The sequence below is a fragment of the Rhinoderma darwinii genome, chromosome 8 (genome assembly GCF_050947455.1).
Source record: "Rhinoderma darwinii isolate aRhiDar2 chromosome 8, aRhiDar2.hap1, whole genome shotgun sequence".
NCBI lineage: Eukaryota > Metazoa > Chordata > Amphibia > Anura > Rhinodermatidae > Rhinoderma > Rhinoderma darwinii.
Genome location: NC_134694.1, coordinates 16,689,746 through 16,717,376, shown reverse-complemented (window position 1 = coordinate 16,717,376; position 27,631 = coordinate 16,689,746). Strand labels below are relative to the sequence as shown.

Here is a 27,631-nt window from a genome sequence, read left to right as displayed (position 1 = left end):
CAGAGATCGCATTCGGGGGCCGCCGATGGGTGACAGAAGGAGCTCCCGCCCTCTGTTAATAGATTTAAATACTGCGGTCGCTATTGACTGCGGCATTTAATGGGTTAAACGGCTGAGATTGAAGGTTTCTTCAATCTCGGCAGTTGCAGCGAGAGCTTGGCTGTCAGTCATAGCCAGGCTCCCGCGGCGATCGTGCGGGCACAGCTTCTGTGCCCGCACAATCTCCATCACGTGGGAATGCGTGAACAGGCTGCATTCCCTGACGTGTATGTACGTGAAAATGCAGGAATGGGTTAAAGGAATGGTTTCATCTCTAGACAACCTCCTTTCATATGCCCTAATAGGACATACCCCTTAGGGTATGTTCACACGGCCAAATTTCAGACGTATACGAGGCGTATTATGCCTCGTTTTACGTCTGAAAATACGGCTCCAATACGTCGGCAAACATCTGCCCATTCATTTGAATGGGTTTGCCGACGTACTGTGCAGACGACCTGTTATTTACGCGTCGTCGTTTGACAGCTGTCAAACGACGACTCGTAAAAATACAGCCTCGTCAAAAGAAGTGCAGGACACTTCTTTCAGACGTTTTTGGAGCTGTTTTCTCATAGACTCCAATGAAAACAGCTCCAAAAACGAGTTGGTAAAAAAATGAGTTGGTAAAAATGCGAGTTGGTAAAAAAACGTCTGAAAAGCAGGGTCTGTTTTCCCTTGAAAACAGCTCTGGGTTTTCAGACGTTTTGGTTGACTACGTGTGAACATACCCTTAGTGAGCCAGAGCGGACAGCAGCAGCTCTCACTTCGGCAAACCCAGTCCGTCCATGTATTACACAGCTTGACATTTATTTAAATAGCTGCATGCAGAACTATTTCCCCTGGGCCAGCCACTGCAGGGAAAATGAGCGGACAGGACCTCCCCGGCATTGTAGAAGGAGATCAGATAACCCCTTCAATGCCGTTTAAATCGCTGGCTTTACATATTCAAACAGCAGATATTTTACACACACAAAAAAAAAAAGTTTATTTACAGGTATTAAATAAAAAAAAAAAAGTAGCCTGGATAGAACGTATAAAACTTGTATATGCCATGGTTGTTGCAGTGATCAGTCCTCACGCATCCCGGTATAGTGACAAATGACATCATAGCTGAAGGTGACTGCATCATCATCTTCACCTTCTAACTGCACAAATGCTCTGCTCTTCTGCTTCTCTCGATGTAGAATCTTACCCACCTGGAGAGAAAAAAGTCATAAGTGGTAAATTAACCGGAGGATGAAACCTAGCACTTTTCTGCCTCCGGTTGTCAGGGCACCTGGGGGTTGTAGTTGCTCGACAGTAGTAGTCCCACAGGTTGCAGACCACCACCTTATAGTCTGAGCCATATCTGAAGCCATAAATCTTAGACCCCACGCTTTACTCACAGTGGAACTCTCCATTAATAAATAATGAGGAGCGGTGGACGTATTTGCCCCACATTTTCACTACAGTCTTGTAAATTCTGAATAACCCTAGGGAAAGTCCAATAGTCTGAGGGCGGCAATTATTGAGACTGTACAACAAGACAATGGTTTAGGCAAACAAAAGAAAAAAAAAATGGGAATGTGATTTATTTCTACCATAACCAATACTACATGGAAACACAAAGCCTTGCCAAACAATCCCTTGAGATAGCTTCTCCTGTGAACTCACTGGGCCGCATGTATTAAAGGGAAGGTGTCACGAAAATTTATTTTTTTTATATAATATTGCTTTTAGTTTGATACGAACATAAATTTTATTTATTTGTGTTCTTGTGTTGTACTTTTTACTTCTCTATGGCGGCTGCCATTTTTTTTTCATCTCTGTATGTGTCGATTAACGACACATACAGAGATGGAATACGGCAGCTACATCCCCATAGAGAATACGAACAAGAGCCGTTCCATTCACTATAGCGCACGCCGTCTGTGTGGTAACGGCACATGCGCCGCTCCCACACAGACCAAAAGGAAGGTCTTTGGTAGAGCGACATCTGGTGCCATTTTCACGTGGACCGGAAGCTGCGGCCGGACAGTAAGATGACGACTTGCGGTAATGGCTTCCGGCCATATGTTCAAGGCAGTGAAGACGCAAGGTATAGGAGCGGAGGCGGCAGGTAAGTTATGTTCGTGTTATACTGTCTGATTACCACTGTATCTAATCCTCCTACACTGTGCAGTTGCTCAGAAAATGGCGGCACACAGTGTAGGTGGTTTGAAGATTCAACCCCCTCCTTCTCCTGGCACTAGCCAGGATAAGGGAGGGGGGATTGTGTGAGGACACTAGAGCGAGTGTGTCTACCCCAAATTTGCCGCATAAAGCAATGAGGTTGCTTTACCACATTGCCAATGCTGCAATTTTGGGAATTGCTCCCTCAAGTGACCAGCACATGGAAAAGTTCTAAATTAGAATCTAATTTATAATATATCCTGACTTGTGAAAAAATGTAAACAATGTGTAATCACTTATATACTAACTGTTTAACTGAAAAAAAAAAAAAATAACTTCTAGCGACACAATCCCTTTAATCTGCAAAGGAGAGTAAAGGAAAGGAGAGCTCCCCACCAGCTACAGCTGAAATCTGGGAGAGGGAGGCTGAAAAGCAAAGAAATCCCTCAAATGTGCAGATTTAGGTCTCGTTGGAGTTTTTTACTACTACAATATAGGGTGGGAAAATTACATTTAACGGCCAGGAAGACAAGACACAGCGAAGACACCAGAGTGGTTGTACATATATGTAAATAACGTATTCTTGCCTGCCCCCGATGTTTTCCCATCACGACCATCACATGATCTCCCTCGTCTTTAGGGATGACAGTTTCCAGCATGTCCTGTTTTATATCTGGGAAGAGAGAACATTATATAGAAACGGATCATAAGGATTAGTCAAAATGTAAACATACACTACATAGCCAAAAGTAAAAGGACATAAGACCATCTCAAACTGCTGGAGGCAAGTCTTTGTGTACCATATCATTTTATTGAATGCGGCTGAGCTGCAATACCAGACACAGCCCATAGACATGAGTGGCGCAGTTTTTGGAAATAAAGGATACCACTTTTTTGCTAATCTAAGACCATTTCAAACTGTTGTGCTAATTTTTCATAATACAGTGAAATTCCTTTAATCCGCTTCCAATAGTCCAGAAAGTCTGATCATCTGTCATATTTTTCCAGCAAAGAACTACAATATAATGAGGAATTTGGCAAGACCGCAAGCAGAAGACCAATCAAAATAAGTTACTTTGAGGAAAACACAAATATGCTAATATCTTAGCTTTTTGAACAAAGTTCTCTACCCATATAGAACAACTTTATATACTTGTTTATGATCATGCAATAATTTGGAAAATGTGATATAATCCTACACCCTTTTGATGCTGAATCAAAGGAATTTATGAGAAAATCCACATGCCTGGAGATACCACCGCAGCATGTTTAGGCGCTTTCCGCATACAGATTTATTATTTAACAGGAGTTAAATATAATAATTAATAATAATTTTATATAGCACCAACATATTCCGCAGCATTTTACAATTCAGGGGGTACATTGTACAGACAATATCAGACATTACATAGTGACAAAAATTATTAATTTAAACAAGAGGCGTGAGGACCCTGCTCGCAAGAGCTTAGGGTGTTTCCACATCAGCGTTCGTTTCCGCTGAGGCGTTCCGTCTGGTTAACCCCTCAGCGGAAACGCAAACGGAAACCTCAGCTTCCATTTCCCTCACCATTGAACTTAATGGCAACGGAAACCTAGCTAATGGTTCCCATCTGACACCGTTGTGACAGGATTCCATCGTTTTGACGGAATCAATAGCGCAGTCGACTGACGGAACCTCCGACAAAGGGCAACGGTGATGTGAGCAGGCCCTTACAATCTATGAACTGTATAAATTCGACTTCAGGTGACTCACTAGTGGTGGCTAGAAATATAAAGCACAATTACAAAAACAAACAAAAAAACACAACATCTTCTATCCAGATGATTAGAGCTGCTTTAATTCACGTCTGTTAAGCATCGGATCAATGTGTAAACTAAACACATACATATTTGTACATTTTAATTACAGGGGAGGTTTTCATTTGGTGTGAATACGTGGTAAGCAGGTCTGCGCTCTTCATACAGGATATAAAAGATTGATTCGGCATGAGTGGTATAATTATTGGTTGTTTTGAAGTCTGTATTTACCTTCCAGGATACGTCCACTTCCTGTCCGACACACGCAGGTTGTGGGGCTCAACACATCTTCTACAAACATCTGAATGGAGGAATAAAGGAGTAAGAATGGATGAGGATGCTACAACTCCACCTTTACCTTGATCAATGCCAATAATGTCTGAACAGACAGAGGCTGAGTGTGAAAATCATGAAGGACATAAGGAATCTATCACACAGGGTGCAGTTAATTACCATAAGCATAAGAAATAAATACAGAGGGGACAATGATCACATCTGCCGCTTTCATAACGGTCAATAAGAACACTGTTGAACTCACTACATTCAGGGAGTTTTTAGCGACTGGGGAAAGGGCGCTAGAATGAAAAAAATACCACAGAAAAAAAACAAAACATCATAACTTTATTTCTTAGATTTACTTAAATCATCTTGCAGTTCTGCAGTCAAAATAACCCAAAGCAATGTCGCCGCAAGACTACTGCAGAAGCCAACAGAGAAGTGTCACTCTGTTGGGCCCATACAAACCCCCGCCCCCATCCCATACACCTTAAACTTCTATTGGCAGAATCTTTCTAGGATCTAGTGCTAAAGTTAAAAGATAGAAGTAACTCCAGCTCTGTGAAACCATTCATGTATTAGAAGGATGGCCATTCATTTGAGTGGCCACATGTAATACTACATTTCTCCTGTAGGGGCCACTGCAGGGGAAATGAGCAGCCAACAGCAACCATCCCCAGCAAAATCAGCAGTTTCTGATTATATTAGTTGCCTGTTATATGGTAGTCCTTTTAAAGAGGATCTGTCACTAGTTTCTTAATTCCCTATCTCCTAACTAATCTAATAGGCGCTATGATACTGATGACTACAGTGTGATTTTTTTACAAAAACATTTGTTATTTGCAAAGTTATAGGCATGTTTCTAAATATGCTAATTTGGCTATACTTGCCAAATAGGAGATAACTCTTTTCACTCTGGGCGGTGTAATGTTTTCTATATGACGCTGTCCAATCGTGAATACAGCTTCTCTTCACAGCCCAGCAACACAGTGTGATCATATAGTATACAGCTTCCATTCCCAACTGTGTATTCAACTGGTAATCTACATCAACTATCTCGTTGTTTCACAGCTAGAACTGCACGCTATATGAAAGTTTAGAATTTCATCTTTCATATGCCACCAGAACCGCTGTTCCAGGTGATCCACAGCCTGAGATATGGCTATTTGAAGTGATCCCCCTTCACTCCAGCCTCAGTCTCTCACACTGTGTGAAGCAGCTTCATGCTGATAGGACAGCGTCAGAGGCTGTGAGGAAGCTCCACCTCAGGAGAATCGCTGCGGTTACCTCCCACTTGTCTAGTATAGCCTAATTTGCATATTTAGAAAAGAACTCATAACTTTTAAAATAATAGACATTTGGGGTACAATTTTCACTAGCATTATCAGTGTGACAGCGCCTATTAGATTAGCTAGGAAATTGGGCATTACTAAACTAGTGACAGATCCTCTAAGCATTACGCAACATTCGGAGTCAATAAAATGACAGTCACGCAACAGCAGGATTAAAGAGGCTCTGTCACCAGATTTTGCAACCCCTATCTGCTATTGCAGCAGATAGGCGCTGCAATGTAGATTACAGTAACGTTTTTATTTTTAAAAAACGAGCATTTTTGGCCAAGTTATGACCATTTTTGTAATTATGCAAATGAGGCTTGCAAAAGTCCAAGTGGGTGTGTTTAAAAGTAAAAGTCCAAGTGGGCGTGTATTAGGTGCGTACATCGGGGCGTTTTTAATACTTTTACTAGCTGGGCGCTGTGAAGAGAAGTAACATCCTCTTCTCTTCAGAACGCCCAGCTTCTGACAGTGCAGATCTGTGACGTCACTCACAGGTCCTGCATCGTGACGGCCACATCGGCAGCAGAGGCTACAGTTGATTCTGCAGCAGCATCAGCGTTTGCAGGTAAGATCGACTTACCTGCAAACGCTGATGCTGCTGCAGAATCAACTGTAGCCTCTGGTGCCGATGTGGCCGTCACGATGCAGGACCTGTGAGTGACGTCACAGATCTGCACTGTCACAAGCTGGGCGTTCTGAAGAGAAGAGGATGTTACTTCTCATCAGAGCGCCCAGCTAGTGAAAGTATTAAAAACGCCCCGATGTACGCACCTAATACACGCCCACTTGGACTTTTACTTTTAAACACACCCACTTGGACTTTTGCAAGCCTCATTTGCATAATTACAAAAATGGTCATAACTTGGCCAAAAATGCTCGTTTTTTTAACCGGTTAAGGACTAGGCTGTTTTACAGCTAAATGACCAGAGCAAATTTCACAATTTTGCTATGCGCTTCTTTAGATGACTATAACTCAGCAGGTGAATAAAGTTCATCTTTGAATTTTACACTCTTTTTAAAGGACAGATAGGGCTTTGTTTTAGTGGCATTTGTCAGTATATATAATTATTTTTTTTTTCTCTAAAGTGGGCAAAATTGGAAAAAAATGCAAGAATTTAACAATTGCGTCGGTTTATGCTAGCATTTTTCACACACGGTATGAACCACGGCCAAAATTAATCTCCTTTCACATTCTTCCACTTCTCCCGTGCATGGGGATACCAAATATGTGAGCCTTATTCACTGTGCGGGCATGTGCCAGGGCTTGGCATAAAAGGAGGCTTTTTGGCCTTTTCGGTCCAGGAATTTTGCATTTGATTTTATAGCCGCATACTGTTTTCTGGGGGGCCTAATGCTGCTGAAACATTAGAAACACCCCATAAATGACTTCATTCACACAAGTAGACCCCACAAGGTTTCCTTCAAGGGGTTTATCATATTTTTAGCAAGTCCAGTTTTCTTCTGAAAGTTTCTTGAATAAGATGGAACAAAATAAAATTAGCTTTTTTTTTTAACAAATGTGTCAGTTTATGCTAGCTTTTTCACACACAAAATGGACCACGGACAAAATTCATCGCATTTCACATTCTTCCTCTTCTCCCGTGCATGGGGATACCAAATATGTGTGCTTTATTCATGGGCATGTGCCAGGGCTTGGCATAAAAAGAGGCTTTTTGGCCTTTTCGGTCCAGGAATTCTGCACTTGATTTTATAGCCGCATACTGTTTTCTGGGGGGCCTAATGCTGCTGAAACATTAGAATCACCCCATAAATGACTTCGTTCACACAAGTAGACCCCACAAGGTTTCCTTCAAGGGGTTTATCATATTTTTAGACAGTCCAGTTTTCTTCTGAAAGTTTCTTGAATAAGATGGAACAAAATAAAATCAGCACTTTTTTAGCAAATGCGTCAGTTTATACCAGCATTTTTCACACACGGTATGGACCACGGCCAAAATTCATCTCCTTTCACGTTCTTCCACTTCTCCCGTGCATGGGGATACCAAATATGTGTGCCTTATTCACTGTGCGGGCATGTGCCAGGGCTTGGCATAAAAGGAGGCTTTTTGGCCTTTTCGGTCCAGGAATTCTGCACTTGATTTTAGAGCCGCATACTGTTTTGTTGGGGGCCTAATGCTGCTGAAAGATTAGAATCACCCCATAAATGACTTCATTCACGCAAGCAGACCCCACAAGGTTTTCTTCAAGGGGTTTATCATATTTTTAGACAGTCCAGTTTTCTTCTGAAAGTTTCTTGAATAAGATGCAACAAAATAAAATTAGCAATTTTTTAGCAAATGCGTCAGTTTATACCAGCATTTTTCACACACGGTATAGACCACGGCCAAAATTCATCTCCTTTCACGTTCTTCCACTTCTCCCATGCATGGGGATACCAAATATGTGTGTCTTATTTATCACATAGAGATGTAGGAGGGCGGACGATAGAAGAAGATTATTTCACATATCGCTTTTTTTCAAAGCTGGTTTTACAAAACTCAACAGAGTTTCTATAACACTTCCAAAATATCTGCTCGTCCACACTTACATTCTGCTCAGGGGTGTAGAGTTGCAGAAATAAATTATTCAGGGAATTTATTAGCGGTCTTATTTTGAACAACCGATCCCGGTTTGCATCGGTACTTGGGGGGGCCTGTGCGTTGTCATTGAAGTGGAGGAACCTCATTATTGTCTCATAACGAGACCTGGGCATTACTGCAGAATATACTGGGGTGGCTTGGGCGGGTCTTGTTGACCAGTAAGACCTAATGGAGGGCTTTTTGACAATACCCATATTTAGGGTGAGCCCCAAATTTTTTTTTAATTCCTGCAAATTGGTGGGCGTCCAATCTCTGGCATGGGTGGATGAAGGTTTCTGCCTTATATATTGCGTGGCATATAAATTTGTTTCGTGGACAATCTGATTTAGGATGTCGTCCGTTATAAATAAATGGAAGTAATCCATTTGGACAAAATTTGTATTGTCCACGGTTATGCCAGGAGTGGTCGTAAATCCGTGGATTCTAGGCCCAAAAGATGGGGCAGGTGCCCATACAAGAGCCTGGACTGGAGGGACCAGGCTGTCCCGTGCTACAGCGCTACTTGGCCCTGCGCTTTCATGTTCTGCAGTTTCGACTGCATCAGGGACAACGTCCCCTGAAGATGAACCTGAAGTGACGCTGTCATCGTCACTACCTAAAACAGGTTCCATCTCGGACGCCATCTCTGATGCGGTCTCCGACTCAGACCACAGCATGGCGTATGCCTCCTCGGCGCTAAACAACTTCCTCGCCATAACGTCACTAACACTAACACTAACTAAACAAATTTAATTTTTTTTTTTTTTTTATAAAACACACAAACTAAGGCCCCATGCACACGACCGTGCCCGCAATTGCTGTCCGCGATCGCGGGCACGGCCGGCCACTGACTGACAGCCGCATTTTCGGGCCGTGCTCCCATACAAAGTATGGGAGCACGGCCCGCAAAATGCGAAAGAACGGACATGTTCCATAATTCCCGGAACATTTCCACGCCACTGACACCCTTCCGTAGTGCTACTGAAAGATGTCAGCGTTCAATGAAAGTGAATGGCTCAGTTTTTGCGGACCGCAGTTGCGGTCCGCAAAAACGGAGGTTTTTTGCTGTCGTGTGCATGGGGCCTAACTGCTATATATATCTACACTACCGCTAACAAAAAAATAAACCGCTATTGCTATATATATTATATATATGTGGATATATATATAATTATATACTCCCTACCTGCCTATTCTAATAGAATAAAAGAAAGAAAGGTAGATAGATAGAAAAAAAGATAGATGGATAGATAGATAGAAATCTATCTATACAGAGAATGTTTTATAGTGTAACTGTTTGGTTTTTTTTCACTGTAATCTTCTGGCAGCAATTCTCCCGAGTCTCTTTTTCTCCTCAAACTGAAACAATATTTGAGGAGAAGAAAAGAGGCAGGAGATTTACTGCCAGAAAACTCAAAATAAAACAAATGTGATTTTCACAGCGACCACATGTTCAGGGACCATCAGATTGGTCCCTGATACTCTGCCCAGTGCCCAGAGCTGTTGGTAACAGCGAGGGCACAGGGCTGTGTGCACGCGATCGCGGGCACAGGGCTGTGTGCACGCGATCGCGTGCACACTGTTTTATAAGCAGAAATGCATGTGATCGCTGTGATTGGTTGTCACAGCGACCACATGTTCAGGGACCATCAGATTGGTCCCTGATACTCTGCCCAGTGCCCAGAGCTGTTGGTAACAGCGAGGGCACAGGGCTGTGTGCACGCGATCGCGTGCACACTGTTTTCTATGCAGAAATGCATGTGATCGCTGTGATTGGTTGTCACAGCGATCACATGTTCAGGGGCCAAAAGATTGACCCCTGACATTCTGCCCAGTGCCCATGGCTGTTAGCAACAGCCAGGGCATAGAGCTGTGTGCACGCGATCACGCGTGCACAGTCTCTGAAGTGCGGCCGTATATATACTATACGCCGGACTTTAGAGACCCTGACCGCTGGCCGTATATTTACGGCCAGCGGTCGGGAACCTGTTAAAATAAAAACGTTACTGTAATCTACATTGCAGCGCCGATCTGCTGCAATAGTAGATAGGGGTTGCAAAATCTGGTGACAGAGCCTCTTTAAGGTTCTGTTCACGCCATCATATCTTCTGTTTAGCATGGAAGCAATGATCCTGTGCCAGTTCCTTCATATGACGGGTCCGTAAAGTGACCGATGGACCTTATTAATTTATATTGGGTGCTGTATGCTACACTATTTTTGCAGTCAAAATTGACCAGAGGATTATGCAACAACTTTCCTAAAATGTTTTCTCCAGAGTAAAATTAAAAATACAGGTAGCCTTTCTGTACAACAGAATATCACTTTGGGACTATGGGTAAAATATGAAAAAATAAATAAATAAATAATAAAATCACACACCACAAAAGTTGTATTGTCTGACTACACAAAAAAAAGCAGGAAATAACAAAGATGTTACAGATAACACCACCAAACAGGTACCACATATTCATAAAGGAATGAAGCACAGCAAACAATTACCTTTGAGTTGTAGTATTTTCCTCCTTTGTAATGCTTGTCAATAAATCGAACTTTTATGTCGCGATGTAACCAACTGAGAAAAAAAAAAAAAAAAAAAAAAAAAGGATCAGTAGAGATATAGTTCAGAGTTCAGGCAAGAGTGTTGCTTCATTTTAGGAGACGATATAGTGGGTGACAAGGTGAGGGTTTTTAAGAAAACTAGTTCTTATTGATAATGTAGATGTGTCATGGACAGGTCATCTATAAACAGTGCAGTACTATTTGTAGCAGCTTCACAGACACCCAAATGGTGATTTTAGGGGGGCGAAAGGTGCTGTAGGACAAAACAATACAAGATGGAGCATACGGCACTATCCCATAGCAGAACCTTGAAAGACTGGAAACTATTCATAGAAGCTTATGACCATCTATCTGGAGATTGTGACCTACTGAGGGGGGGAGGGGGTGACTCACCTCTGTTCCTCCTGTTTTTGCTTCTTCTTCTCTTTCTCTTTCCCCGGGCTCCTTGGTCGATGTCTTTTGTCTCTGCTACTGGAGTGTTCATTTCTTCTCTGCTCTCTGGTCTCCTCACCATCTCTTCTACTTTGCTCTCTGTCTGGTGAGCGCTCCCTCCGGGGCTCCTCTTTACCTTCACGATGCTCCTTTTGCGGCTCTGCTTTACTTAACCTACCTGGAAACAATCAGAATATTTAAGGATTGTCCTCTACAGACCCACAAGTTATTGGCACAAAACCACAATTCAGTGCCAATATCCAGGGATAGCCAATGCCCAGCAGTCAGAAAAGATGTGATGGCATATGGATGCCCAATTGACTTTAAGAGTGACCACACAGGCATGGCTACGTATTTACTGCGAATGTGGACCAGGTATACTCGGTGGGGTCAAACACTCTCCAACTAAACTTCTATAAAAATACTTTTGTGGGAAAAGATATATCAGATGTGTAAACAGCTGTCATTTTCTATACAGGACTGAACTAATTGATTTGTAACCAGGAAAGCCAATTAAATGTCACATCCACGTGTGGTACTGAGGCAGACTCCACATATCTGTTGAATATTGGATTTGGGTGGGGGAATAAGAACAGTGAATATCAAAATTACAAAGACTATCACCATTGTCCTGAAGTGGGTCTCGGCACTTTTATCTGTACCCCTTCATGTGAAAATTAGAAACAGTTCGTATATCGATACGCCAGCCAATCAGAGTACAGTTCTAAGGAATCTTGCCAAATCGTTATAACTTATGGAAAAAGCCATGCAGTTCCAAAATGGATAGGACACTTAATAAGCACCAGGCTTGGCTTCTTGGATCCCCGCTTTATTGCCGCCACATATCTTATGAGGGTTCATTCACACACGGTAGATTTGTTGCAGAAATTTAAACAACTCTCCCAAACATCATGGGAATTGCGGAAATCCATGCAAATGTCAATGGACTTTTCAGTAACAGAAATTTTTGCAAAGAATCTGACACTTGTGAATATACTATTAAAGAAAACTCTACTCCAAACGGCTCCTGTATGGATCTCAGACAGTTAGCAAATATCATCCACAATCTCGTTAAGCAGGCACACTCTGAATTAAAGGGTTAATGTTCTTTGCATCTTTCAAACAGAATGGGAAGGGTTAGTCTCGTGCAGTGAAGCAGGCTCAGATCTTCTGACAGTATAAACAGGTGCTAATCCAGTCTCATTAGAAAAGGCTCCACCCCGGCTTTTGTTCTCGAGCCGCCGTCCCACTGCAGTGTCAGATCTCCCCCATTATTTATGACTGATGAGCCAGCATTTAGCAATGCGTGCCACGCTTATCTCTCGCAGATTACTGATAAATGCTTGCGTTACATTTGTCACAGTTGTACCATGTGACAACCAACAGTCACCATGTGACAACCAACAGTCATCTTTCACTCTTCCCTTTTTGATCAGTTGCTGCACATACAATCCCATGGATCTTCGGTGTTCAACCAGGAAGTTTTTATCATGGGAAATCAGCAGCAGGTTGTAACTATTTGGAAGCCACATAAGAGTTGTTCAAGGAAAAACCCCTTTATCCACAGAATAAGCAATAAATATTTGATCGCTGGGGACCCCACAGATCATGAGAACTGCATTCAACTCTAAAGGACTGATGAAGATAGCCGAGTGCATGGGACCTTAGAGTCTGTTCACAAAGGTTATTGGTTTCTGGTATTTTTGACTGCAAGAATAGCGGCAAAACCTCGATATACCAGATTATAAAAGCCAAAAGGAATCCATCAGGATTTGTCAGTATTTATTTGAAAACAGATCTATCATATCCATGACACTAGCGGGAACAGGGCCTTAGAGATGTCAAAGTATAAGGAATACATAAGAAAAGACACATGGATTTTACAGGCCATCAATATCAGATCGGTGGGGGTCTGACTTCCAGAACCTCCACCTATAAGCTGATTAAATGGGACAGCGCTGCAGAAAGATGCAATACCAGGCACGTCCTCTACAAAATGTACGGCGCACTGCCAGGTAAACAAATGAAGGGGATGGGGTGCTGACCACATCGGCCATCATTATCAAAGTCCCGAAAACTGAACACTAAAATGAAAAGACTTTCCTCTAATACCTAATGGATTTCACAGAGGCTGTAACAGAATAGCAGGTGTTTATAAAGTTGGCTGCCATCCAACAGAACAAAGTAAATTAGTAACTCTTGTGTAAATACATATCCAGGTACACAAATAATTAGCCCTTTCTACTCTTTTTGCAGGATAAGGAACTGCAAGGAGTAAGTGTAGCTGAAATTTACTTCAAAATCTGCGTTATCTCAACCCGGAAATTAGGTGGAGGCTGCAAAATAGAAAACAGATTAAACCGTGTGCAACGCCCATCATGTGTGCAAATATGATTCAGTATGATCTGATGTAATTATATGGAGAATAAAACATGTGCAATATGTAATAAATCAAAATGGAAGTGACAGGGCGGGAGTGTCTTCTGTCTCTTCATATCATTATGCAGGGCTCGAAAATAATTACCGTGTTGTACTTACTAAGATCCTTTGCATATTTGTTGTACTCCACACTGCTGACCAATCGTAACGCAAATTGGGAGACAGTCACAACTTTTCCACCTATTGCCAGCTTTATCATTGCTCGGCAGTTGTCTGCATCCAGGCCCTCGACCTATGCAGAGGGAAGCCAATAATGAGCATTGTAAATTTGATAAAACGCCCAGATATAAGGACACAACAACTAACCACACCTTCCCATACAGTTCTTTGTGGGCGCCACTCTGTATCAACACTGTGCTTCCTGTACCAAGGCCCTTTTCTTCTTCCTCTGGCTCATCCCCTGGTTTCAAAGGCTTGCGGCGTTTCTGGGGCTCAAGGTCATTGATAGCAGACCTGTCAGCTCCTAGTCCTAGCCCCTTGGGACGGAGTTTCTGCTCTAATGGCTTCACATCCCTATGTGGGTATCAAATGAGGAGGATTGAATAAATAATCTTTATTTAGACACATGTTTATAGAGGTTTCTTGCATTTTCTTTTGCAATGGTTGGTTAAAGGGCACACAGCTGTAAAGCGGTCACTATATTACTTTCCTTCTATACAGCCATTATTTTCTAATGGAGCCCTATTTACCCAGGAGGCAGCAATTTGTTTAGCAGCTAGCTCTTGCCGCAGAGATACACATTTCACGAAACATCACCTCTCCTGTCCATGGCCTGTGTTTGGTGTCACAGTTCAACACCTTTAGCCTAAATGCAGCAGAGCTGCAATACCAGACACAACAATGGAGAAGAGTGGTGCAGTTTCTGGGGGGGGGGCTATCTTTTTTCCTTATCTCATATACCTACTTCATTGTGTTACCAGAACACTTAAAGAGGCTCTGTCACCACATTATAAGTGGCCTATCTTGTACATGATATGATCGGTGCTGTAATGTAGATTACACCAGTGTGTTTTATTTAGAAAAACTATCATTTTTGACGGAGTTATGACCTATTTTAGCTTTATGCTAATGAGTTTCTCAATGGACAACTGGGCGTGTTTTACTATATGGCCAAGTGGGCGTTGTACAGAGAAGTGTATGACGCCGACCAATCAGTGTCATACACTTCTCTCCATTCATTTATTCAGCACATAGCGATATAGCTACATCTCTATGTACAGCCACATACATAAACACTAACATTACTGCAGTGTCCTGATAATGAATATAAATTACCTCCAGCCAGGACGTGACGTGTATTCAGAATCCTGACCCACTTCTCTGCACTTCTGTGATTTACAGCAGAGCAGGCGTAGTCTCACGAGATTACGCTGTAAACTGTCATTTACAGCGAGATATCTCTGTGCTGTGCTGTAAATCACAGAGAAGTGGTCAGGATTCTGAATACACGTCACGTCCTGGCTGGAGGTAATGTATATTCATTGTCAGGACACTACAGTAATGTTAGTGTTTGTGTATGTGGCTGCACATAGTGATATAGCTATATCGCTATGTGCTGAATAAATGAATGGAGAGAAGTGTATGATGCTGATTGGTCACCGATTGGTCAGCGTCATACACTCCTCTGTACAACGCTCACTTGGCTAAAAAGTAAAACACGCCCAGTTGTTCATTAAGAAACTCATTAGCATAAAGCTAATATAGGTCATAACTCCGTCAAAAATGATCGTTTTTCGAAATAAAAAACACTGCTGTGATCTACATTACAGCGCCGATCACATCATGTACAAGATAGGGAACTTATAATGTGTGGACAAAGACTCTTTAAAGGCTAGCCACCAATGTTACGAGAACTACTTTCCGTCATCATCCCTGCATGAGGCATAAAAAGGAGTCAAAACACAATGTCTTGGCGAGCAATGACAGCTAACAAGGGATCAGAAGTAAGTTGCAGTTGCCGAGAAGCTAAAAAAAAGTCAGAAAGGGCTTAAATGATCATGTAGCCAAGGAGCCCTAATAATGCAGATAGTTTAGTGACCGGGAACATTCAAACTTACTGTAGCTCAGCACTTTCCACATAAAACGTGACTTCACCTGAAACAAATACTATGAGGCATTGATAATGGATCACACATACTGTTTAAAGGTCTTGCCAATGCCTTCTCCCTCCTTCCAGCCCATCCCTCTCAGCATTGCCATTCCATAATGCTCTACAGGCACCACTTCATAGTCCGCAGCCTCCGCCTGTAGAAGAAGAACACAGTATCAAACGTGTCAGTATATACCTTTATATTGGCAGGAAAACATCTAAGGGTTACATTTTCCACGAGGACCAAGACTAGGGCTGTGGGTAGGATGAGCAACCCTGATGTTAAAGCGTATTATTATGCTGCAGTTCTAGATCAGGCTACGTTTCGGTGGAAGAAAAAAGAGAGATTAAAAGATGGACCTCTATTGAAAAATCAATTGTAGGTTGCCTGTTAATTTCCTTGTTGGGCACTGCTGCCATGCCTACACATCTCCCATTCTCTTGTACCAGTGTGCAGATCACAGTAAAGGCTAGTTTAATAAACACTTTACAACCCCCCCCCCCTCGTGTGTGTGTGTGTGTGTGTGTGTGTGTGTGTGTGTGTGTCCCGTTATCTCCTCTACACTACCATAAGGCCCCATACACACGACCGCTGAATTCATTCATTATTACGGACCCATTCACTTCTACTTCCCACGGACACCTTCCCATATATTTATGGGAAGGTGTCGGTGCCATAGAAAGGCTCCGCAAAAGATAGGACAAGTCCTATTTTCTGCTTTTTACGGACCGTGCTCCCATACTTTACATGGGAGCATGGCCCAGAAATGCGGGCGGGTGTCCGCAGCCGGCCATGCCCATAATCACGGGCATGGTCAGCCGGCATGAGGCCTTACACGTTTACTTTGGACTTAGATGTTTCATGTTGGGTCACAGGGGGTATCTCCTCTATAGGTAAACTTCTGGAAAATGGTTCAAATATACCCTCTTCTACATTACGTCATCAGTGCAATTTACCACATTGTGACATCTCCTTGTACCTACGAATCAGACACATACTGTCCCAGGGCTAGGTTGAGTCCCCCCAATTCCCCAAACCAGGGTTTCGGTTTTCTCATTCCCCACTAAGGCGAAAAGGGCAGATCTATCTTTTTACGACTCAAAGTCATCCATTCCATATTCTAGTCTAAAACCAACCCAAATGCATTTGTTAGACTCAAATTTCCACATAGATTCTTCTCTGGAGCACTAGAAAGTTGCATTTGCCTGGTCTAGAAAAGTCTCTAAATATATTAGTCATTGGGAAACTGCACATTTTTTAGCACTGGTATTTGACACACCCCAGATTAGCCAAGATGACCGAATGACATTCAGAAACATGCTGGTGGGGTTGTGGTGCCAAGGGATCTAATTTTCATAGGTGACGGTGGTGGTGTGCGGTAATCCGCAGGTTTTGGGACAATGTGTTTGGTCTCATATGCCAGGTCACCCTTTCCCACATTCTCCCTTAATCTGCTTGCATATTAACAAGCAGTATAGAGTGGTAGCTAGCCATATTTTATTTGCCGCTAGGTCAATTATTGCTCTATGGAAGTCAGTGGAGGCCCTCATAATCCATCAGCAAATAGCTAACTATACAGCGACATTCCCTATTTTTAGTATTTGTAATGACCTTTTATATCTGGATTATAATACTGGACTAATACACAATTTTCTTCTGTTATACCTATTGTTTTATCTGTATTGTACACCCGCCTGATACAGTATTATTTTTCTTTTCTTGTTATTACTTGAAAATTGTAAAAATGTATACTGAAAAAACATGTGTCAGTATAAAACATAACTGGACAAATGATCCTAATTCATGGTAGCCGCAGCATTTACTGCACCAGAGCCATGGCATTGTCCAGCATAGAAGTGGATGGAGTCCGAGAACCTTGCCCAATTGATAACTAGCATAGGCTGCTTTACAGGTAAGAGAGAGCACAGGTCACCAGCAATACCATACCAGCATCAACTATTACAAAGCTCTTAAATAGGTAGACAATTACGCAGAAGGGGGGAAAAAAATTACTTACAGGCTCCGGCCTCAGGCTCACATTTACTTTGTCTCCATCTTCATACCCATCAGGTACTTTGTTTTGCATGAGGAGAGGTATGCTAACGGTTTGGTCCTCATCAGAATCTTCCTTCTCTTCTTTTTTCCGCGATTCTTCATACAAAGTGGCGAAAACAATGGATGAAATTAAAGACATCAAAGTATCCATAGGTATTCGCTACCATAAAACCATTGTGCATAAATACTTTGTGTACTATTAAAAATCTGCATAAAAAGAAATTCCCTAATATAGCGTTATTAATGGAACTGATCTAGTGAAAAGGAGGGGGGGGCAGCTGGGGGACTTTCATGTTCCTGTAAAAGACTTTCCTCATTACCACAACTACTGTCTAAATGCTTTATTAGGGCATATGCAGGTTATAGAGGGGGTGACTTGCTCAGGACCCTCGTCTATGAGCCAGAGCAAAGAGCAGATGGTAGACAAGGTCTAGTCATCGATTACATGGACAGCTATTCATTTGAAATGGACAAAGTTTTAACTTCCCCTGCTGATAACAGCTTATTACCGGGCGATTCTGGAGCTAGACATGCAGTGTGTTGGGCCGGTTTCAGAATAATAGGGGGTTGTCATGATGAGACAACCCTTTAAGTATGTCCGAGGTTCACATTAGCAAGCTTTACACTACAAACGGGATACAGACTGTAATCTGCAGATGGTCTTTTCAAGATTTCCCAACATGATGAAAAAAATCTCCTTGTGAGATCTTGAGTTAAAACCATCAGGAGGGCCCAATAATTGTATTTAATTATTTTACCCCAAACTCGCACTGGGCCAAAATAAAGCCCTGCGTATGATCATCTAACCGCATACAGAAAGAAAACAATCAGGTTACATGACCATACCTTCAATAAGCTCCTGTACAGCTTGTGAAAGCACTGGATCAAGCTCTTCCTGTGGGATGCCATTTTCAGCCCTCTCCTTACTTAGCTGGGTCCACCTGTTCTTTTGTATTAGTGGGATCACTAGAGGTTTGGACTCTGGAACTGGTTTAGTGCTGCAAAGAGTTTAAAGGTTAAAAAAAAACAAAAACAAAAAACTGTTTCTTCTCAGCTTAACGCCTAATGCACACGACCGTTGTGTGCCGGCCGGGTCCTCTCAGTGATCTGTGGAATTATAGGACATGTCCTATCTTTCCACATATCGGGGAATCGGGTCCATTTTCACGGACCCGATTCACCCACTAAAGTGAACGGGTCTGTGAAATCTATCGGATTCCACTTGGATGCCGTAAAAAAATGGCCCGACTGGCAATCGGTCATGTGCAACTGCACTTAAAGAAAAACAAGTACAAGATTTCGGTGTCAATTCTTTATAGCTGCGCTCGATCCCTTCACCCATTTCCTTCACTGCTCTGCTTGAAGAAGTGTAAAGGGGGTTTTACACTAGGCAATTATCAAGCAGACAAGTGTTTCCTAGAATGGTCATTGCCAGGGCAGCTATCAGCAGAAGAACGAGCAAACGCTTGTTCATCTGCTGATCGTATAGTTTTAAAAATCTTAGTCGGCAGCACATCTCCTGTGTAAACAGGGAGACGCGATGCCAACCTGATAATAAAACGTATGGGGACGAGCGATCAGAGTAACGAGCGCTCGTCCCCATCCATAGCTCCTTGTGACTGGAGCAAACGAGCACCGATCATCGATGTCTCGGCCGGTGTAAAAGGCCTTTAGACCACTGCATTTTGGCCATTCCATCCATAAACAAAGAAGACCAGGATAAACAGTCCTAAGTGGCCTTCTTAAATAGGACACATCCAGTCAGTAGATAATGGAATAAAGCATGATAGATGACACGTTTGAGAGTTTAGAGAAAAGCATTATGGAGGGGAGAAGGAATTATTTGGACTATAGAATGACTTATCTTAGGGCTCATTCAGACGAGCGTGTATCAAAACAACGGCTGTCACACGGACTATTTCAATGGGGCTGTTTACACGACTGTTGTTTCAACATGTGAACGGTCAGTGAAAAAATAGGACATGTCCTATTTTACTGCATGTCACGCATCCCGCCATAGACTCTAGTCTATGGGGGATCCGTCACAACGCGTCCCGCACGGGTGCACCTTCGTCTGAGCTACAACGTTTCCATAACTCCCACAGAAGTTAAGGAAACAGAGTAGCACAGGGAGCTTTGCTCTGATATACCACAAATGTCTGATCTGATCATAATATGACCCCTAAGAGGTCATATGAGACTTCTCGTGACGTTCACACTTTATAATTTTTTTTATTTTGCCGTTTTCCACTGCAACGGTCATCCATTAAAGGAAAAAAGCTCCCCTGTGGTGACTTCAGGCACTGGCAGAGTTGATATGGGTCTAAGACCCAGCAGCTACGCCATGCCAGGGTGCATACGAATAGTGGTTGTCCTGATGAGAGCAGAGTCCTAAATATGAATATCACTGCAAGACAAGGGTCTCATTAGAATCAATTTCTAGAAGTTGTAAGAAGTTGTAAGCGGTTATGCTCAAGTCAGGTCATGACTTCATAGCCTACAGCATCTACCGAAGAACAATTTCCAAAACTAATAAGAAGCTACATTGAATTTTCCATCACTAAACTGCTGACAACAGCATCTAATCCGTTACTTTCATCTTAGGCTGTGTTCAGATCTGTGTTGGCGGCACCGCAGATTCAACCCCAAATCCTAGAAAATAGTGCAGCATGTAGCGTTATTTTGTCAGGTAAAATGACAGACACTATAACGGATTCATCACGGTCGTCTTTTATGTTGTTCTGCTTCTATGACGGAAATGAACAGCACAGATTTGAACAGAGCCGAACCTTACTTTTTCTTCCCCGTGCCCCCGCACTGTGTGTCCTAGAGTGACATCATTTCAGTGCAGGATGATGTATAGTTGGTGATATGCCATGTGACCACAGCAGGCAGCATCTGGCTATCCCATAATAAAACAGTTTAACCCCTTCCCTCTTTAGCCACTTTTGACCTTCCTGACAGAGCCTCATTTTTCAAATCTGACATGTGTCACTTTATGTGGTAATAACTCCGGAATGCTTTCACCTATCCAAGCGATTCTGAGATTGTTTTCTCGTGACACATTGGACTTTATGTTACTGGCAAAATTTGCTCGATATGTTCAGTATTTAATTGTGAAAAACACCAAAATTTAGCGAAAAATTGCAAAAATTAGCATTTTTCTCAATTTAAATGTATCTGCTTGTAAGACAGGCAGTTATAATACACAAAATTGTTGCTAATTAACATCCCCCATGTGTCTACTTTAGATTGGCATCGTTTTTTGAACATCCTTTTATTTTTCTATGACCTCACAAGGCTTAGAACTTTAGCAGCAATTTCTCACATTTTCAAGAAAATTTCAAAAGGCTATTTTTACAGGGGCCAGTTCAGTTGTGAAGTGGTTTTGAGGGCCTTATATATTAGAAACCCCAAAAAAGTCACCCCATTTTAAAAACTTCACCCCTCAAAGTATTCAAAACAGCATTTAGAAAATGTCTTAACCCTTTAAACATTTCACAGGAATTAAAGCAAAGTAGAGGTGAAATTTACAAATTTCATATTTTTCTGCAGAAATACATTTTTAATACAATTTTTTTTATAACACAGAAGGTTTTACCAGAGAAATGCAACTCAATATTTGTTGCCCAGTTTTTGCAGTTTTAGGAAATATCCCACATGTGGCCGTAGCGTGCTACTGGACTGAAACACCGGCCTCAGAAGCAAAGGAGCACCTAGTGGATTTTGGGGCCTTATTTTTGTTAGAATATATTTTAGGCACCATGTCAGGTTTGAAGGGCTCTTGCGGTGCCAAAACAGTCAAAATCCCCCAAAAGTGACCCCATCTGGGAAACTAGACACCTCAAGGAAATTATCTAGGGGTGTAGTGAGCATTTTCACCGCACAGGTTTTTTACAGAAATTATTGGAAGTAGGCCGTGAAAATTAAAATCAACATTTCTTCAAAGAAAATGTAGGTTTAGCGATTTTTTTTCTCATTTCCACAAGGACTAAAGGAGAAAAAGCACCGCAAAATTTGTAAAGCAATTTCTCCCGAGTAAAACAATACCTCACATGTGGTAATAAACGGTTGTTTGGAGACACGGCGTGGCTGAGAAGGGAAAGAGCGCCATTTGGCTTTTGGAGTTCACATTTAGCAGGAATGGTTTGCGGAGGCCATGTCACATTTACAAAGCCCCTGAGGGGACAAAACAGTGAAAACCCCAAACAAGTGACCCCATTTTGGAAACTATACCCCTTGAGGAAATTATCTAGGGGTATAGTGAGCATTTTGACCCCACAGGTTTTTTGCAGAAATTTTTGCAAGTAGGCTGTGAAAATGAAAATCTACATTTTTTCAAATAAAATGTAGGTTTAGCTAATTTTTTTTCATTTCCACAAGGACTAAAGGAGAAAAATCACCATAAAATTTGTAAAGAAATTTCTCCCGAGTAAAACAGTACCCCACATGTGGTAATAAACGGCTGTTTGGACACACGGCGAGGCTGAGAAGGGAAAGAGCGCCATTTGGCTTTTGGAACTCAAATTTAGCAGGAATGGTTTGCGGAGGCCATGTTACATTTACAAAGCCCCTGAGGGGACAAAACAGTGGAAACCCCCCACAAGTGACCCCATTTTGGAAACAACACCCATTGAGGAAATTATCTAGGGGTATAGTGAGCGATTTGACACCACAGTTTTTTTGCAGAAATTATTGGAAGTAGGCCCTGAAAATAATAATCTACATTTTTTCAAAGAAAATGTAGGTTTAGCTAATTTTTTCTCATTTCCAGAAGGACTAAAGGAGAAAAAGCACCACAAAATTTGTAAAGCAATTTCTCCCGAGTAAAACAATACCCCACATGTGGTAATAAACGGCTGTTTGGACACACGGCAGGGCTTAGAAGGGAAAGAGCACTATTTGACTTTTTGAGATCACATTTAGCAGGAATGATTTGCGGAGGCCAGGTCACATTTGCAAAGCCCCTGAGGGGACAAAACAATGAAAACGCCCAAAAAGGGACTCCATTTAGGAAACTACACCTCTTGAAGAATGCATCTAGGGGTGTAGTGAGCATTTTGACCCCACAGATGTTTCATAGAATTTATTAGAATTAGGCAGTGAAAATAAAAACAGTCCTTTTTCTTCAATAAGACGTAGCTTTAGCGCAAATTTTTTCATTTTCTCAACAAATAAAGGAAAAAAAGAACCCAACATTTGTAAAGCTATTTCTCCCGAGTACGGCAATACCCCATATGTGGTCATAAACTGCTGTTTGGGCAAACGGCAGGGCTCAGAAGGGAAGGACCGCCATTTGGAGTGCAGATGTTGCTGGATTGGTTTCTGGGCACCTGTGGGCCCAAAACAGTGGAAACCCCCCAGAAGTGACCCCATTTTGTAAACTACACCCCTCAATGCATTTACCAAGGGGTGTAGTAAGCATTTTAACCCTGCAGGTGTTTTGTAGAAATTAGTGTGCGCTCAATGTTGCAGAGTGAAAATGGGATTTTTTTCCATAGATATGCCAATATGTGGTGCCCGGCTTGTGCCACCATAACAAGACAGCTCTCTAATTATTATGCGGTGTTTCCCGGTTTTAGAAACACCCTACATGTGGCCCTAATCTTTTGTCTGGACATATGACAGGGCTCAGAAGTGAAGAGTACCATGCGGAGTGGAGGCCTAATTTGGCGATTTACAAAGTATTGGTTCACAACTGCAGAGGCTCAGATGTGAAATAATAAAAAGAAACCCCTGATAAGTGACCCCATTATGGAACTGCACCCCTCAAGGCATTTATTAAGGGGTGTAGTGAGCATTTTCACCCCACAGGTCTTTTCCATAAATGAATGCGCTGCGGATGGTGCAAATTAAAAATTTATATTTTTCCCTAGATATGCCATTCAGTGGCAAATATGTCATGCCCAGCTTATGACGCTGGAGACACACACCACAAAAATTGTTAAAAGGGTTCTCACGGGTATGACGGTGCCATATATGTTGAAGGAAACTGCTGTTTGGGCACGCTGTAGGGTTCAGGGCCGAGGGAGCACCATTTGGCTTTTGGAGAGCGGATTTTGCTTGGTACTATATTTGTTTGAGTATTGCTGGTGTTTTATAATGTGGGGGTACATGTAAGCGGGGCGGAGTATATAAGGGGCATAGTCAGGTGGTATAAAAAAATAAAAATAATCCATAGATGTGTGTTACGCTGTGAAGCAATCCTTTCTGCACAGGCCGGTGTCGCACTGATAAATGGTGTCATTTCTTATCCCCCTTTTGGTCCACACTCCGCGCCTTTGTAGTTTGGGGAATTTTGCTGGGAAAGTATTATCCTGGTATAATACGGGCACCGTCGCTTCCATCGGATATGATTGGGCCCTCCCTTCCTGGTTCCCTAATTTTAGGTCCTTGATAAATCGCCTCTTGAAACAGAAGAAATGTTCTCCTCGGGCACAACTGCATATTTTTTTATTTCCTGACTTATTGGAGCCATAACTAATTTTATTTTTCATAGACGTAGCGGTATGAGGGCTGGTTTGTTGCGGGACGAGCTGTAGTTATTATTGGTACCATTTTGGGGTACATGCGACTTTTTGATCACCTTTTATCCTATTTTTTGGGATGCCAGGTAAACCAAAAAACGCAATTCTGGCACAGCTTTTTTTGGTTTTTTTTTATACAGAGTTCACCACGCATTATAAATTACATGTTACCTTTATTCTGCGGGTCAGTACGATTCCGGCGATACCTCATTTATAGAACTTTTTTATGTTTTACAACTTTTTGCACAATAAAATTACTTTTGTAAAAAGAATGTATTTTTTCTGTCGCCAAGTTGTGAGAACCATAACGTTTTAATTTTTTTGTCGACGGAGTTGTATGAGGGCTTGTTTTTTGCGGGACGAGCTATAGTTTTTATAGGTACCATTTTTGGATACGTGCGACTTTTTGATCACTTTTTATTGTAATATTTGTAGGGCAAAGTGACTAAAAAACAGAAACTCTGGTAACGTTTTTTACGGGTTTTTTTTACGCTGTTCACCGCGTGCAATAAATAATATAATATTTTGATACCTCCGGTCGTTACGGTCGTGGCGATACCAAATACATATGGTTTATTATTATTTTTCAATAATAAAGGACTTGATAAGAGTAAAAGGGGGATTGTGTGTTATTTGATTACTTGAAACTTTTATTGTTTTCAAACTTTTATTTTTTGCACTTTTTTTTACACTTTTTTTACACTTTTTCTCAAGTCCCACTAGGGGACTTGAAGGTCCAACGGTCAGATTTTTTTTTTTCTAATACATTGCACTACCTATGTAGTGCAATGTATTAGATCTGTCAGTCATTCACTGACAGCAAGCCGTTTAGGCTTCGCCTCCCGGCGGGGCCTAAATCGGCTTCCGTAATGGCAGAGCAGGAGACCATTGTGTCTCCTGTTGCCATAACAGCAGTCGCCAGTCCCGATTGCCTGTCAGGGCTGGCGATCTGCTTGTAACCGCTACGATGCAGCAATCGCTTTCGATTGCTGAATCGAAGGGGTTAATGGCAGGGATCGGAGCTAGCTCCGGTTCCTGCCGTTACAGGTGGATGTCAGCTGTACAGTACAGCTGACTTCCACCGCTGATGACGCCGGATCAGCTCCTGACCCGGCGCCATCTTGCCGGCAGCTACGGAAGCCGATCAGGCTCCGCCGCCGGGCGGATCTTGACCGGCTTCGGTGCTAGGCAGACCGGGAGGCCAGTATTAGGCCTCCGGTTGCCATTGCAGCCACCGGAACCCCGGCAATTTCATTACTGGGGTTCCGATGAGCTGCAAACACCTTAAGTGCAGCGATCGCGTTTGAGCGCTGCACTTAAGGGGTTAATGGCGGGGATCGAAGCTAATTTCGGTCCCCGCCGTTACAGTCGGATGTCAGCTGTAAGATACAGCTGAGATCCGGTGATGATGGGACCGGCTCAGCTTCTGAGCCGGTGCCAAACGTTTGACGTACATGTACGGCAAGATGCGGGAAGTCAGTACTTTCCATGACGTACATGTACGTCAAATGTCGGGAAGGGGTTAAAGGTTTACACATCCTTTAAAGGCCGGTTCACAAGGAACAGAACAACGAAAATACCAGAAGCACCGGTTCCGCTTTACAACGTCTACCACCGGCAGAACCAATTGACTTTGTGTTCTTTCAGGGTGTCCGTGGTTTTACCGAAAACAACAGCGCAGCATGCTGGGTTAAGGCCCTCGTACACCGGCCAATTTTGGCCGATCAATGAGAAGGCTCGTTGATCGGCGCTAGTTTGCTCCTGTCACACGGAGCTATGAATCATTACTCCGATCCCTCGCCCCCTCGCATTTTTATCACGTCGGCAGCGAGTCTCCCTGATTACACAAGCGGATGTGCTGCCGACACCGATAATATTTCCCTTTTTTTAAAACGATACGATCAACAGATGAACCAGCGTTTGCTCGTTCATCTGCTGATCGCTGCCCTGTTTACACAGGACAATTATCGGCAACGAGCGTTCTATGAATACTTGTCTGCCCGATATTAAGCCCGTGTAGGGCCTTTATTGTTTGCAGTATTTTCAGCTGGATCGGTGACGGAAGCCCCTAACGCAGATGTGAACAGGTCCTAACACCGTGTTGGGCACTGGTGTGTCAAATGTGACCAAATCACTTTCTACTGGTAACGGTGAGTGACAAACAATATGGTCACTACTACAACTCCTAGGTTTTTAACCCAGCTTTCCTAGAGTCCTGAATGGCAAATCTGCCCATCATGAAACTTGGAAAGGTAGGTAAAAACCAAACCTGTGATAAAAAGGACCAAAGCTGTGATAACAGACATACTGGTTGTCCTCCGAGCGGTCTCAAGTACTGGTAAAGCGAAAAATAGTATATAAAAAATGACTAGAGCCATACATTTATACTAATAATACCGCACATATACACCGAGCTCTCACCTCAGAAGCTCCTTCCCCTCCGCCGCCAGCAGATACTCTTTATCCTCCCCATCTCCCGCCTTACGGTTGGGAAAGACGAGCTTCGGTCTGGAAACGCGGCTGAAACTGAAAGATATAGGAGCCTGAGAAGATCCGGGGGCAGCCATTACTATTTCCACATCCAGAAACCTGCTTCTACGAAAGTCACAGCGCACAGCATGCTGGGGAAGGCCGTGTTTCGCGGGGCATGTCGGATATCGTAGTTCTTTGCTGCGGTACGGTCAAATGCTAGCTGTAGCTCTCCAGCTATTAGAAAACGACAACTCCCAGCAAGCCGTTAGAGACTCACGCTGTCAGGGCAAGCTGGGAGTTATAGTTTCACAGCACCCGGGCAACTGCTATAGCAACTGGTAGTACCATACATTATTATATCAGTGCAGTTGTTCCAGTAAAAGTATATCAAGCTTCCTATGGACCATTATAGTGGGTTTCATTATTGAAAATGATCTCACGGCACATATGACAGTAGCACCCAATCAGAATTCAGATTTCATTTTTCCAAAGTAGTTTAGGAAATAAAAACTGAACTCTGATTGGTTACTTTGCGCAGCACTCTACACTATTTCTTATTGGGATGTTTTTGTTTTTTTAAACAATTCGGCAAATTGGAGAAAACCTAAAACGATGAGCGCAGGAAGCCTTTACCTTATCTTCCAGTGTTCAGGAGTCACATCCCAAACGCAGCGAGTTTGAGGTCTTCATATATTATGCAGCAGTCTGGGCCAGAGATAGGACCCGAACATATAAGACATTTATGTCCATGTTACCTTATCCATATTACTTTTGAAAATTAATTTTGCACTAGTATAAGGCTATGTTCACACGGAGTATTTTGGGGGAGGAATATCTGCTTCAAAGCTCCAAACGGAATTTTGAGGCAGATATTCCT

General features: G+C 42.5%; 1 protein-coding gene across 1 annotated transcript; it reads right to left on the bottom strand.

Annotated features, from left to right (window-relative positions):
* Nucleotides 1-998: 998 nt before the first annotated feature.
* Nucleotides 999-27,090, bottom strand: GPKOW (G-patch domain and KOW motifs). Its single transcript, XM_075835332.1, has 11 exons — nucleotides 26,704-27,090; nucleotides 18,602-18,753; nucleotides 17,718-17,851; nucleotides 15,748-15,854; nucleotides 13,922-14,123; nucleotides 13,710-13,842; nucleotides 11,133-11,349; nucleotides 10,680-10,752; nucleotides 4,219-4,288; nucleotides 2,778-2,863; nucleotides 999-1,235 (listed from the first exon to the last, which is right to left on the bottom strand). The coding sequence occupies exons 1-11, from the start codon at nucleotides 26,847-26,849 to the stop codon at nucleotides 1,107-1,109; spliced, it is 1,449 nt and encodes a 482-aa protein (XP_075691447.1). The 5' UTR covers nucleotides 26,850-27,090; the 3' UTR covers nucleotides 999-1,106.
* Between the last annotated feature and the right edge of the window lie 541 nt (nucleotides 27,091-27,631).

Bases quoted from the DNA above. Each gene is read 5' to 3' on its own strand.
- GPKOW (XM_075835332.1), bottom strand. From the start codon at position 26,849: ATGGCTGCCCCCGGATCTTCTCAGGCTCCTATATCTTTCAGTTTCAGC. The intron at 2,864-4,218 runs GTAAATACAGAC...CTCTCTTCCCAG, and splicing joins AAGTGGACGTATCCTGGAAG to ATATAAAACAGGACATGCTG. The intron at 1,236-2,777 runs GCAAGAATACGT...TTTTCTCTCCAG, and splicing joins TGGGAAAACATCGGGGGCAG to GTGGGTAAGATTCTACATCG.